At 40.1% G+C, this 14,088-nt stretch overlaps 1 protein-coding gene across 2 annotated transcripts; it reads right to left on the reverse strand.

The window, feature by feature from the left end:
* Positions 1-2,181: 2,181 nt before the first annotated feature.
* Positions 2,182-4,663, reverse strand: Rpl22l1 (ribosomal protein L22 like 1). Of its 2 annotated transcripts, none has more exons than XM_004652351.3 (4): positions 4,609-4,663; positions 3,351-3,443; positions 3,073-3,194; positions 2,182-2,448 (listed from the first exon to the last, which is right to left on the reverse strand). In XM_004652351.3, exons 1-4 carry the CDS (start codon positions 4,615-4,617, stop codon positions 2,304-2,306), a joined length of 369 nt encoding a protein of 122 aa, XP_004652408.1. In that variant the 5' UTR covers positions 4,618-4,663; the 3' UTR covers positions 2,182-2,303. The 2 variants fall into 2 exon arrangements, with proteins under 2 accessions (XP_004652408.1, XP_045017802.1); XM_045161867.1 differs by having other exon boundaries at positions 3,351-3,440; positions 4,609-4,632.
* Positions 4,664-14,088: the final 9,425 nt, after the last annotated feature.

The following is a 14,088-nucleotide window of genomic DNA, read 5'->3' on the forward strand; positions in this document are numbered from 1 at the left end:
AAAAAAAAAGGATGCATCTGGAAGAGTATTATGTTAAGCAACAGAACCCAGACTCAGAAAGACAAATACATTTTCTCTCATATGTGGACTCTTGATTTAAATTTATATATGTGCATGTGTGTGTGCATATGTGTATGTTTGTAGGTCATGAAAAAGTAGAAAGGGAACCTTGACAGCAGAGGAAGAGCTCTTAAGGGAGAGAGTAATGTGACATAAAGGCAAAAGTGGAAACTATTTGGAGTAAGGGAACCAGAAAGAATGGGACAGGGTAAGAACAAAATACAGTAACAAACATACATCACTTTGTATACTGACTTTACACTGGGTCATACATATTATAGGCTGACCTCAAACTTGGTAGATAATAAAGATGAACTTGCAAATAAATTTTTTAATGTAAAATAAGCTAAAAAAAACAATAAGAATAAAATAATACAAAATATCCTAGTTGATTCAGACTGGCCTCAAATTCCTAATCCTCTTGCCTCTTCAGCAATTTCCCACCAGCTTACTTGATTCAGATCCCCAACTTTCAAGGCAAGGAAAATCTTCAGGATATAGTTGGCTTTACAATGTGAAGTCACGTGTCCAGAATGCATCATCTAATTAAGAGCTTTGATATCAACATAATTCTATCTAGCTTTGACTAACAAAATGACACCTTAATTATCCACTTGTAATCTAAGTCATACCTGAACTCTTCTTGATAGCGTCCCCTAGCACTCAGCACAATGGCTGAGGACCTATCACCACACAGCTCTACCTCCTGGAGAACCACAGTGGTGGCCAGCCTGACTCCCCCTCCTAGGACTCCTACCTCTATGGAATCCCCTTCCCCTGTTCCAAGAGTGGTTTGAGATCATGTGCTGTGACTTTTATCTATCCTGTCCAGCGCAGACCCTTTGCAACCAGAGCAAGGAGCTGAATTTCTCAGCCAATAATCTGTGGATATATGCTTGGGAACTGATCCCTTAGCCTGTTTAAAGCCATTTTTTTTTTCTTTTAAAGAGATAACAATCAACTCTGCCAGGGCACATATATGTAAAGCAATGGGCCACGCTCTACAAAATTTTACAGAAACAGTTATACCTTGGATATGATGTGCCCCCTAACAAGGTTCACATCCCAACTCTGTCCCCAGTAGTGTTAGCATTGTTCCTGGTAGGGATCTGAAGCACTGTTCAGTGGGGAAATGCTTGGACCTGCTCAACAGCCCCAGTGTAGGTAGTGGAATCAAATACCATGAAATCTTAGATTGTTTTCTCAAGTAATGCCTAGCATGCAGCTTCTTTAAAGCATATGTACTCAGATACTGGTGTAATATTGAATGTAAAATTAATGTGGAAGCATTTACCCATATCCTTAGGCTTCTAAACTATTAAATAAACTTCTTGCTTCTGTCTTACATCACAAAAGCACTCAAAATTCAGCATGGCCCAGATTGAGAAACTGACACCCACCCCCCTTTTTTGGACCTGGTAAGTAGTCTTCTAAAGGAGGCTGTTATTTTAGGACAGTTCAGGACTAGAGAGCATTTTAAGCTCACAAAAGCAACTATTTCAAACTCCTTTAACCCAGGTTGAATTCTCCAGTACCCACGGTAAGCCAGATACACAAGGTGGCACATGATCTGATGTACAGGCTCTGGTGCACCCTTTTCCTCTTGACTAAAATCCGGACAGTTGACATTTTTAGAATGAGGAGCATCCTGAAGAAACAGGATTCCAATTAGACAAGTAAGTTCCCCAGACTTAATGGGATAGGTTAAATATTGTTCTAGCATGCACTCACACAACTTAAAGGGGGCAGCAGTGAGTCAATTATGTATGAGTTGTAGACAATGAAAGCATTTATATACTAAAGGTATCTTCCAAATAGGTATAAATTTCCTTAATAACTTCTATTACACATTATCTTTACTTTATATTCTGGATATCCTAGGAAAAAATCCTACTAGCTGTAAACAATTAAATATTGCTCATAAAAATTTATCAAGGAAAGGGCCGGGCATGGTGGTGCACACCTTTAATCTCAACACTCAGGAGGCAGAGGTAGGAGTCTCATGTGTTCGAGGCCAGCCTGAGACTACTTATTGAATTCCAAGTCAGCCTAGGCTAGAGTGAGACCCTACCTCAAAAAAAAAAAAAAAAAAAAAAAATCAAGGAAAACCAAAACCATATGCACATCTCTTAAGTAGTAAGTTTAATGATTTTTATTCACTGACAAACTGGAAGTTTCACTTTTAGTAAAACCTTACTACTTCGTTTGATTAAAAGCAAACAAAGCCCTGCAGGGAAGGCCAACTAGTCCTCAGACTCAGAGCCATCTTCATCCTGACTAATTTGGAAGTAACGAAGTTCGTACGTTTCCTTGTCAGATGCAACCACACGAAGCCAGTCTCGAAGATTATTCTTCTTCAGGTATTTCTTGGTAAGGTATTTCAAGTACCTTTAAAACAAAAACATGAACTAATTAAGACGGTTGGTCAAACTCTACTGTGAAAGGCGTAGTATATAGAAACATGCACTGCCACATTCATCTTATGCTTGACTCCCTCCCCATAGTTCATCTTTATTTCTAGGAAGTATGTTTGACAGGGGGACACAACCAGTTCCAACCATGTTAATCTATATTCTATGAAATCTACATTCTCACCTCTTATCTACAAGCTAATTTTTTTAAATGATGGAAGCTAGTATGTAGGACAGAAATGACAGCTGCCTCTGCTGCATAACAACACTGAGGAATATTGTTTTCCTCAGCAAGCTGGAATATTTCCCAAGTACATATTACATATTCTAATACTGAAGCACCAAAAGTTAAATAAAATTTATGTTAGAAGGGCCTGTAATTTCCTACAGAGGCTTCCTATAGTGTAACAATTATAAATGCTGTGACAAACCAGCCTAATCAGTTGGCACTCAGGTACTAGTATCTCTCCCAACCATCCAGGCCTTTATTATAAAGTTCCAAACACTTCTGATATATCATGAGAATTTTTGCAAACATCAAGATGCTACATTTGCATAGCCTATAAAATGTTCCATTAAAATTTGCAACACGAGCACCAACCTTTTAGAAAACTGTTTCTCAGAAACAACTGTGATTTTATTCTTGAAACGTTCAATGTGAACAACATTCCCGAGATTTCCAGTTTTTCCATTGACTTTAACCTTCTCCCGTAGAAACTGCTCCTATTTTCAAACAGAAAAAATACAAAACTAGGGAAGGGAACCCTAGATATTCACTAGGGAAGGCACCCTAGGAATACAGCTTAGGTTAATATTGAGTATCATACTAAAATTATGAAGTACTGTTGACAGAAAAAAGTCAAGTAGAGTGATACCTACAAAATTTACGGAATCAAAAATCCCATCTTCCACTGGATGAGTAAGGTCCAAATTAAACTTCCAGGTTGACCTCTTAGGCTTCTTGTCTTTCTGCTACACAAACATAATGGTGGTGTTAACTTACATAGTTTACAGATACAACTTTGTACTATTCACCAGGAACCAACACTACCATTACTCTCAGTCCAGCTTGGGGGGGAGGGGAAACAGGTAGTATTCTAACTTCAGGTCATTACATGCCAGAGCTCGGACTCCACCCACGTATGGCTATGGAATTTCAAATCTTATCCTATTACAGGTACTTAAGTAGTTTATCTGGTAGTGGTTTTTGAAATTTAAAAAAAAAAACAGATCAAGGCTACATAAATTGGCCACACAATCAAATGAAGCTAGAAAAGTATGTACATTTTTAAAGACTTGGCCAATATGCAATCATGGGTTGACATTTTCATGTACGTGTTGTCAAACTTTGATCCAGTTTCAACCTATCCAGATTTTACTGAGAAATTGTCATCACCGGATTAGAGGTATCCAAATGTGTATTAACACCAGGGGTGGCCTTCCGGGTAGCTTGTGAACTACTCCCCATCCTCATAATAGCCCAAACTTGGAAATGGCACAAGATGAGTGAAGGACTTTATTCATTCTTAGCTGGGAGACCAACCCCAATACTGTGGCTAGGGGAAGCTAGGGGAGGCAAACGGTGTGCTGATCAACACACAAATCCGGGGAGAGGGGCTGTGAATGGTCCCATTCCTCGGCTGGGGCTTCAGCCTTTGCCTTGCTTAGCTGTCTACATACAGCCAAATTCAAATTGTCACTGTTAACGATTTAAGTGTTTGCATCGCGCTTGTCATATTGCTAAGGTCACGACTTGACTATTGCTAAAAAGAGGACACTTGAGGAAAAATAAGCTTCTTTCCCTACTCCTCTGTTCTAAAGTTTTCAGAAGCGTTGGCAACCGCAGCTCTCCGGCCAGGCCGTCGGAGAGGCCCCACTGCCCAACCCCTCCCCTTCGGGTCACTAAGGCAGGCGGCAGCAATGGTGCAGACGCCTCCCCTTCCGCGGCCCCGCTCGGCCCGGCCGCGAGGCAGCCGGCAGGGTCTAGAAGCAGCTCGGGGCTGCTAGCCAGGTAGAGACCCCGCCCTTGTCTCCCCTTCTCCGCTCCGGTGCCCCCGAGCGGGCCATTCCCACTCGCTGCACACAAAAGCTGCTCCCCCTGCAGCGGAGCCCTCCCGCGCGCCCCGCACGCGCTCACCGGCGCCATCTTGACAGCCCGACCGACGGAGAGAGCGAGCGCCGGCGCGCGCACGCATTTATACCGGAGCCGCGCTGCGTCACGCGCCGGGCGCGTAACACGCCACTTCCCGGAACAGGAAGTAAAGAAGCCGCGCGCAGCCTGTCACCAAGGAAACGGAGGCGTGTCCCGGAGCGGATGGCGTTTCGCGCGAGCGCCCCCGAGCGGACGGTTGTGGTTGAATTGAGGGCTCCTTACTGCTGGCCAAGCAAATCAAGCAAAAGTGTCTGTAAAAAACAAAAAAAGTGTCTGTAGTAGTGGAATCACAGGTATTTCAAAATTACCAGTTATATTCAAATACTTAATTAGTACTGTAATGTAAGAAAATTTCTTTTTCTGTTGATTAGAAGAAAAGTTAAAATTTTACCTAGAAAAAGCTAAAATATTATTTAGAAATGTGCAGATGGAAAGAAAAACAATGTATATTCTTTCCAAAATGTGGAATTTTTCCACACAACATATATTAACATAACTCGACATTTTTTTCATATTTTGACAGCTCATTCTGAAACATTAAACAATGGCAAAAAGAGCCAATAAAAACAAAATTTTTTTTTAAAAAAAGGGCTGGAGAGATGGCTTAGCGGTTAATCACTTGCTTGTGAAGCCTAAGGACCCGGGTTCGATGCTCAATTCCCCAGGACCCACGTTAGCCAGATGAACAAAGGGACACACGCATCTGGGATTCGTTTGCAGTGGCTGGTGGCCCTGGCACGCCCATTCTCTCTCTCTCTCTCTCTCTCTCTCTGTCTTTCTATCTGCCTCTTTCTATCTCTGTTGCTCTCAAATAAATAAATAAAAATAAACAACAAAAAAATTTAAACAGCCAATAATAATTAGAACAATAAGAGAAGCATGCCTTTCCAGCTATATAAACATACTAATATCACATATGACAGATATATTTGTAAAAAATTATAAACTAGTCATTAGACTACACAATACTGGATTCTGTACAGATATATAAGTTTAAAAAATACAGAAATGAGCCAGGCATGGTGGCTTTGGGTGCAGAGATAGGAGGATCAATGAGAGTTCGAGGCCACCCTGAGACTACATAGTGAATTCCAGGTCAGTGTAGGATAGAGTGAGACCCTACCTTGAAAAACCAAAAAAAACCCCAAACAAACAAACAAACAAAAAAACCAAACCAGAAATGACATCATAGATTAGATTTATATAAAAATCTCTCACTTTTGTAGCCACCTTAGAATGGCTAAAATACAGTGTTATAAATTACTTTTAATTCATGGGTAAGTTGATAGAAAAGTTAAAGAACATCTGGAGGTCAAAATGACAAGACACGTTCATCTGTATTTGAAGTTTGAAGCAGCTTTACCCAGATACCATGAAGAGGCTCCAAAGTGATAATGCAGTTAATGTGTGTTGGGATTAGTGCCAGGCAGAAATGAATGCAAAAGCTCTCTGAAGTAGATCTTTAGATCTAGGCATGAAGATTCCTTGAGCTAGGCTTCCAGAAATATGGGCTGGAATTTATTAGATGATGAAATGCATAAAAAATAATTTTTATTAATACTTTAATTATTTATTTGCAAACAGAGAGAAGAGCAGGAGAGAGAGCATGCCAGAGCCTCCAGCCGCTGCAAACAAACTCCAGATGCATGTGCCGCTTGGTGTATCTGGCTTTACATGGGTGCTGATGAATCAAACTCAGGTTGTTAGACTTTGCAGGCAAGCACCTTAACTGCTAAGCCATCTCTCCAGCCCCCAGGAAAATAATTTTTGAATTACAAAAATACATGGGAAAACCAGCAACTGTGAACAAATAAGAACACCAATGTCACTATGGTACTTTGAATGTGGAATGTCCCCCGTAGACTCATATGATTTGAATACTTTGTCCCCAGCTGGTGGCAATGTGGGAGGTGTAGCCTTGCTGGAGGAGGTGTGTTGCTTGGGGAGGGGGGGGCTTTGGAGTACTATAGTCCAGCTTCCCCTTTGCCAGATCTCAGTTTACTCTCTTGCTGCTTTTTGCTAGCTGCTGTGGCAAGATATGATGCCTAGCCTCTGCTCTAACATCCTTTCCCTACCATGTTGAAACTTCCCCTTGAGACTGTAAGCCGAAATGAACTCTTTCCTTCTATATGCTGCTGTTGGTCAGGTGTTTGTCCCAGCAATATGAATGCAACTACAATATTTCCTAAACTACAAAATCAGGGCCACAGAGACTGTATATAATAAATTACATAAATACTTTTAAAATCTTAAGAGCTAAAAATATCTCAAAACAAGAAAATCAGAGACAAGCCAGGCATGGTGGCACACGCCTTTAATCCCAGCACTCAGGAGGCAGATGTAGGAGGGTTGCTCAGAGTTCGAGGCCACCCTGAGAGTACGTAGTTAATTCCAGGAGAGCATGAGCTAGAGTGAAGCCCTACCTCAAAAAACCAAAAAAAAAAAAAAAAAGAAAAGAAAAGAAAGAAAGAAAGAAAAGAAAAGAAAAAAAAGAAAAAAAGAAAAGAAAATCAGAGACAGTAAAATTTCACTGATATTTTAAAAATTGACTAAATAAAAGCAAGGAATTTAAAATATAAAATTTAAGTTCAAAAGGAGATAAATTAATTAGGAGCGTAGATACAGCAGAAGAGGAAAATAAAACAGCAGTTGGAATACAAGAGGAAATTCAAAGGAGCTGGTCATGGTGTAGCCTCAACTACTTGTGAGAGTGGGGCAGGAGGCTTGCTTGGCTACAGCTCGAGACCAGTCTGAACAACATATTGAAACTTTGTCCAAAGGAAAGAAAAAGAGAGGGAGAGGGAGGAGCAAAGAGGTGGAAAGGGAAGAAGGGAAGTAAGGAAGGAGGAAAGCAAGGAGAAAGAGCAGCAAGTGAGGAAATTTAAAGATATGAAAGGTAAGTTAAAAGACAAAGATGACAGAATAAGAATGTTCCATGGGGGCTGGAGGAATGGCTTAGCTGTTAAGGCATTTTCCTGCAAAGCCAAAGGACCCAGGTTCAATTACCCAGGACCCATGTTAGCCACATACACAAGGGGGCACATGCATCTGGAGTTCGTTTGCAGTGGCTGAAGGCCCTGGCATGCCCATTCTCTTTCTCTCCCTCTTTCTCTGTCAAATAAACAACAACAACAAAATAATTAATTTAAAAAAAGAATGTTCTATGGGCTGAAGAAATGGCTTAGTGATTGAGGCACTTGCCTGAGAAGCCTGAGGACCCAAGTTCAATTCCCCAGTACCCACATAAGCCAGATGCACAAGGTGGCACATGCATCTGGAGTTCTTTTGCAGTGGCTACAGGCCCTGGCATGCCCATTCTCTCTCTTTTTCTTTCTATATGCCTCTTTGTCTCTCTCAAATCAATATTTTTTTTAAATAAGAATGTTCTAAACTAAATTATACCGTCTAGGAGATCCAAAAGATATATGGATAATGGGGCTGGAGAGATGGCCCAGCGGTTAAGTGCTTGCCTGTGAAGCCTAAGGACCCCGGTTCGAGGCTTGGTTCCCCAGGTCCCACATTAGCCAGATGTACAAGGGGGCACATGCATCTGGAGTTCGTTTGCAGAGGCTGGAAGCCCTGGCGTGCCCATTCCCTCTCTCTCCCTCTATCTGTCTTTCTCTCTGTGTCTGTCGCTCTCAAATAAATAAATTTAAAAAAAAGAGCATTGATGACTTTAAAAAAAAGATATATGGATAATGATCATATACATTCCCTCTGCTTATTTATTTTAACTTCATAGAGAATGAGAGAAAGACGGGGGGGAGGGGGCGGATGAGTGCACCAGGGCCTCTTACTAATGTTCTCCTGATACATGTGCCACTTTGTATATCTAGTTTTATGTGGGTCCTGGGGAATTGAACCCTAGCTGTTAGGCTTTGCAAGCAAGTGCCTTTAACCACTGAGCCATTTCTCCAGCCCTCTTTCTTTTTAATACACACACACACATAGTGGCTGAATTCTCAGATTCAGGAAGCCCAACCAACCCAATTAGAATCATTTACAGGAAATACATACTGACACACACTTTAGTAAAAGCTCAAAGCACAAAGGCCTTACAGGATGAGAAGATGACACAGAAAATAAGGGCTAGTTGAGCTCTTTGGGAACCACCATACTCACAAATCCTCTCCCCCACTATGCCAGTAGTGGGAACACAGACTGCAGGTGAAGCCAAGGTCTCCTTTCTCCAACATAGCACTAAGCTGAGCCAAGCCAAGAGTGCACAAGGGAAGGAGCTGACTCCTGAACTCAGCAAAACAAATAAACAAACTACAACAACAAAAAACTTCATCCCAAAGATAGCTGGTCTAAACATGAAAACAATACATAGCCCTAAAATCTGGTGAGAATCTGTCAGTGCAGGTTCTTAAATGAAACATTCCAGGGAGGATAATTCAAAATCAACACTAATAAACCAGAAATATGTACTGATGAAATCTTTTTCCTTTTTAGTTTAATGAGCATTTAATATGTGCTGTCTTTTTATTGTATGTTATGGTTAATTTTTTGTCATTTTTAGTTTAAAAAATGGCAACTATTTTTAAATCCCCACTCTTTTATTAAGATTTATTTTATTTTTATTTATTTATTAGAGACACAGAGAGAGAGAGAGAGTAAGAATGGGTGTACCAGGGCTTCCAGCCACTGCAAACAAATTCCAGATGCATGCACCACCACATGCATCTGGCTGATGTGGGACCTGGAGAAGTGAACCTGGCTCCATAGGCTTCACAGGCATGTACCTTAACTGCTAAGCCATCTCTCCAGCCCACATCCCCACTCTTGCATATTGTACCAGTTGCCTTCTTGTTGCTGGGACAAGACACTCAGCCCGAAGCATCTCATGGGGAAAAAGGATTTATTTTAGGCTTAAAAGGGAAGATTCATCATGGCAGGGAACAACATGGCAGAACACAGGCTGGGTATCATACCTCAGTACATTAGCTGCAAATTAGCATCAAGAGTCATATGGCTAGCACTGGCAATCTGGGCTACTAAGCCTCAAGGTCTGCCTCAAGTGACATAACTCCTTCAGAAAGGCTTCACTTCCCAAAGGCTCCACCAGTTGGGAATTGAATATGTGGCTTAATCACAAACACATGAGGCTATAGGGGACACTTTATATACCCTGTACTGGTTTTTCTTTGTATTTGCTCAATTAGGATTTGAGATTGTTCTGTATTGTTTTCTATCCAGTCTATGCTAGAGCAATCTCCACTACTCTTTCCAATTCATATGATTTCCCTCTTCTTATAACCTCTTTTTATCTCCTCCTCCTTATACTTCACAACTATAACCAACCATAATGGTACCAAGTTTTAAAAATGGTGGATTCCTAATAAAATGTCAATTCTCCCCACCCAGATATTTTCCCACCTCATTTTTTTTTCAAAATTGTTCTAATATTGTTCCCTCTCCTCACACTCTCACTTCTAATTTGAGTAACAAAACCCTAATATATTCCATACCATCTTTGTTTATCCTTCAATAGTTACTAAGGTCAAAAGTATCCTGTTGTTATTGCTAATATGACACTTACAGAGTGGGCATATTCAGCAATTGTAACTCTTTCTGTTAATATTCTACTCTGGAGTAATACAGACGTTGCATCAGATAATTGAGCTCCTGGACTGAAGATACAGATTATGAACTATGCATTTATGAATACAGCTGGCAAAAAATTTCCAAGAACAAAATAACCCTAGATGCATAAGTCCCAATGCAGTAATATAAGCAACATGAAAAGTCAACATAACTCCTCTAAGTTACTAATCCCACAGAAATGGCTTCCAGTGAAAGTGTATTAGATAAAATCCCAGAGAGATAATTTGAAAGAATGACTAGAATTATGTTCAAAGAAATCAAAGAAGAAAAAAACCCAGAAAGTAAAGAAGAAAACAAACTCCTGTATGAACCCCTATGGAACACACACACACACACCTGAATGAAATAAGAAGACTGATGATATAAGATATGAAATAATAATTCAGTAAAAATAGAAATAATGAAGAAAAAATACAAATACTATGAAAGAAAACCACAAGTTATATAAAATTTGCAATAGAATGGCTGAAGCAGAAGATAGAATATCTGAGCTTTAATAGAAGGTTGATGAACTAGAGCATCTCAACAAGGACAAGGTAAATTAAGGTTCAAGTGAGTCTTTCAGAATATTCAAAACACCACAAAAAGCTCAAATATAAGTATTATGGGCATACAAATAATACTTAATGGGGAAAGACTCAAGGAGTTCTCATTAAGATTGGGAAGAAGACAGGGCTGCCCACTCTCACCGCTGCTCTTCAACAGAGTACTGGAAGTCCTTGCCCAAGCAGTAAGACAGGAGAAAGATATTAAGTGGATACAAATTGGCAAGGAAGAAGTCTAATTAGCTGTATTTGCAAATGACATAATCCTATACATAAGTGACCTGAAACATTCTTCCATAAAACTTCTAAAGGTGATAAATTCCTTCAGCACAATAGCAAGATACAAAATCAACACACAAAAACCAGTAGCTTTCTTATACACAAAAGACAATCATACAAAGAAAGAAATAAGGTCTGGAGGGATGGCTTAGCCATTAAGGAACTTGCCTACAAAGCCAGGGATTCCAGGTTCAATTCCCCCAGGACCTACATAAGCCAGATGGACAGGTGGTACATGCATCTGGAATTCATTTGCAGCAGCTCAAGACCCTGGTGTGCCATTCTCTCTTTCTTAAGTAAATAAATAAAAGTTAAAAATATTTTTTAAAAGAAAGAAATCAGTGAGGCTATACCATTTTCAATAGCAAAAAAAAAAAAAAAAAAAAAATCAAATACCTTGGCATAACACTAACCAAGGATATGAAAGGCCTATATAATGAAAACATAGAAATACAGAAGAAACTGAGGAGAACATGAGAAGATGAAAAGATTTCCCATGCTCCTAGACAGGTAGAATTAATATTGTGCAAATGGCAATTCTACCAAAAGTAACATACAGAGTAATGTGATACTAATAAAAAATCGAAGTATCATTCTTAGAGAGAAAAAATGATCTCAAAATTTATGTGGAATGGAGCAGGCCTTTGATATCCAAACATATCCTTAGCAAAGAAACATCTCTAGAGGCACCACGATACCTGATCTAAAGCTATACTATAAAGCCATTGTAACAAAAATAACATCGTACTGGTATACAAACAGACATAAAGACCAATGGAACAGAATCAAAGACCCAGCCCTTAGTTCAAGTAACTTTGCCTCTTTGAGCTTTGACAAAGGTGCCAACAAAGTACATTGGAGCAAAGACAGCATCTTCAACAAATGGTTCTGTAACAACTGGATGACCACATGTAGAAAAATGAAACTAGACCCACTCTTCTCACCATGCACAAAAATAACTCCAAATCAAGTAATGACATCAATGTAAGACCTGCAACTCTCAAAATACTGGATGAAAAAAATGGGGGGAACTCTCCATGATATAGGAATGGGGAAAGACTTCCTGAACAAAATCCCAGTAGCTCAGGAAATTAAACAATCACTCAACCAGTGGGACCTCATGAAGCTAAAAAGCTTCTGGATGGACAAACATACCATAAACAGAGCTAATAGATTATTCAAAGAATGTGAGAAAATCTTTGCCAGCTATACCACTGACAGAGGCCTTATAGTTAGAATGTACAAAAACTCAAAAACCTAAGCATGGGCTGGAGAGATGACTTAGCACTGAAAGTGCTTGCCTGTAAAGCCAAAGGATTCAGGTTCAATTTCCCAGGACTCACGTAAATCCAGATGACACAAGGTGGCACATGTGTCTGAAGTTTGTTTGCAGTGGCTAGAGGCCCTGGCATGCTTGTTTTCTTCCTCCTCCTCCTCTCTCTCTCTGTCTGCCTTTCTCTCTCTCTTGCAAATAAATAAAAGTATTTTATAAGGCTAAGCAGGCTGGAGGGATGGCTTAGCAGTTAAGGCGCTTGCCTGCAAAGCCAAAGGACCCAAGTTTGATTTTCTCAGAACCCACGTAAGCCAGATGCACAAGGTGGCACATGAATGTGGAGTTTGTTTGCAGTTGCTGAAGGCTCTCATGCACCCATTCTCTCCCTCCCTCCCCACCTCTCTAGTAAATAAATAAAAATAAAATACATTTTAAAAAGCTAAGCAATAAAATACCAAACAATCCACTCAAAAAATGGGGCAGAGAACTGAATAATAGGGAATTCTCAGAAGAAGAAATACAAATGGCTAATACTTAAAAAAAATGTTCAATATTCTTAATCATCAGGGAAATGCAAATTAAAACACCTATGAGATTCCACCTTACTCAAGCCAGGATGGCAATCATTAAAAAAATCAAATGAAACCAGATGTGGTGGCACATGCCTTTGATCCTAGCTCTTGGGAGGTAGAGGTAGGAAGATCACCAAGAGTTCAAGGCCACCCTTGAGACTACATAGTGAATACATAGTGAAACTACATAGTGAACTCAGCCTGGGCTAGAGTGAGACCCTACCTCGAAGAAAAAAAAAAAAAAAGTCAAATGACAATAAATGTTAGGGAGGATGTGGGGATAGACAAACCTCATTCACTGTTGGTGGGAGTGCAAATTTGTATAACAACTATGGAAATGCATATGGAGACTCCTGAAAAAGATGTAGATCTACCAACTGACCCAGTTATTCCTCAACTGGGCATCTACCCTCAAGGCTGCACTCTTCACTGTAGAGATATTTGCTCTGGAATCAATGCAGGTGCTCATCATTGGACAAATGGATAATGAAGATGTAATATATTTACACAGTGGAATTTTACTTGGCAGTAAGGAAAAATAATATAATGAAATTAATAGGAAAATGAACAGACTTGGAACAGGTCATACTTAGTGAACTCACACAAGCACAGAAAGACAAATGCCACATGTTCTCACTCATCTGTGGTTCCTAACCTGGAACAGCTTGATTTGCTGGCATAACTGATGGGCAACTTGAGGGGCAGATAATAGGTATGGAAGGGTTTGGAGGGGGGATGGGAACACACAAAACTAAACCCAAAATGAATTGGTACCATAGAAACATTTCTCCTGGATAGTAGACTAAAAGATATAACCCTCAACAGGAGTATGGGGGTGTTACCTGGTAAGAAGGGCACTCAAGAGGGTGGGATGAAACCTAAGCTTAAAACATTTGATTGTGGCCTGTAACTCCCAGTACCAGAAATTGGTTGCAACCCACATTGAGCTGTTGATTGGAGAAACCTATGAGGTCTCCAAAACAAGACAGACTTAATTCACAGCACTTTATTATCTGCCTGTAGTAAAAGGTAAGACCCTATTGCTGAAGACACCACATGCTGCTGACACAGAACATTGAGAGATCTGATTGGAATCTGAAAGGAAGCCAGTTCCCAGATGGTTAGCTTGTATAGTGCTGGGAAGTACTATATGAAGTGCTGGAGGAAAGCCGCCAACAACGTTCTGTAT

Source organism: Jaculus jaculus, chromosome 11, assembly GCF_020740685.1.
Source record: "Jaculus jaculus isolate mJacJac1 chromosome 11, mJacJac1.mat.Y.cur, whole genome shotgun sequence".
In the NCBI taxonomy this organism is placed as follows: Eukaryota; Metazoa; Chordata; class Mammalia; order Rodentia; family Dipodidae; genus Jaculus; species Jaculus jaculus.

Coding starts and splice junctions, on each gene's coding strand:
- Rpl22l1 (XM_004652351.3), bottom strand. Junction 3,195..3,350: donor TTTTTGATTCCGTAAATTTT/GTAGGTATCACT, acceptor GTTTGAAAATAG/GAGCAGTTTCTACGGGAGAA. Junction 2,449..3,072: donor GAGAAACAGTTTTCTAAAAG/GTTGGTGCTCGT, acceptor TTTGTTTTAAAG/GTACTTGAAATACCTTACCA.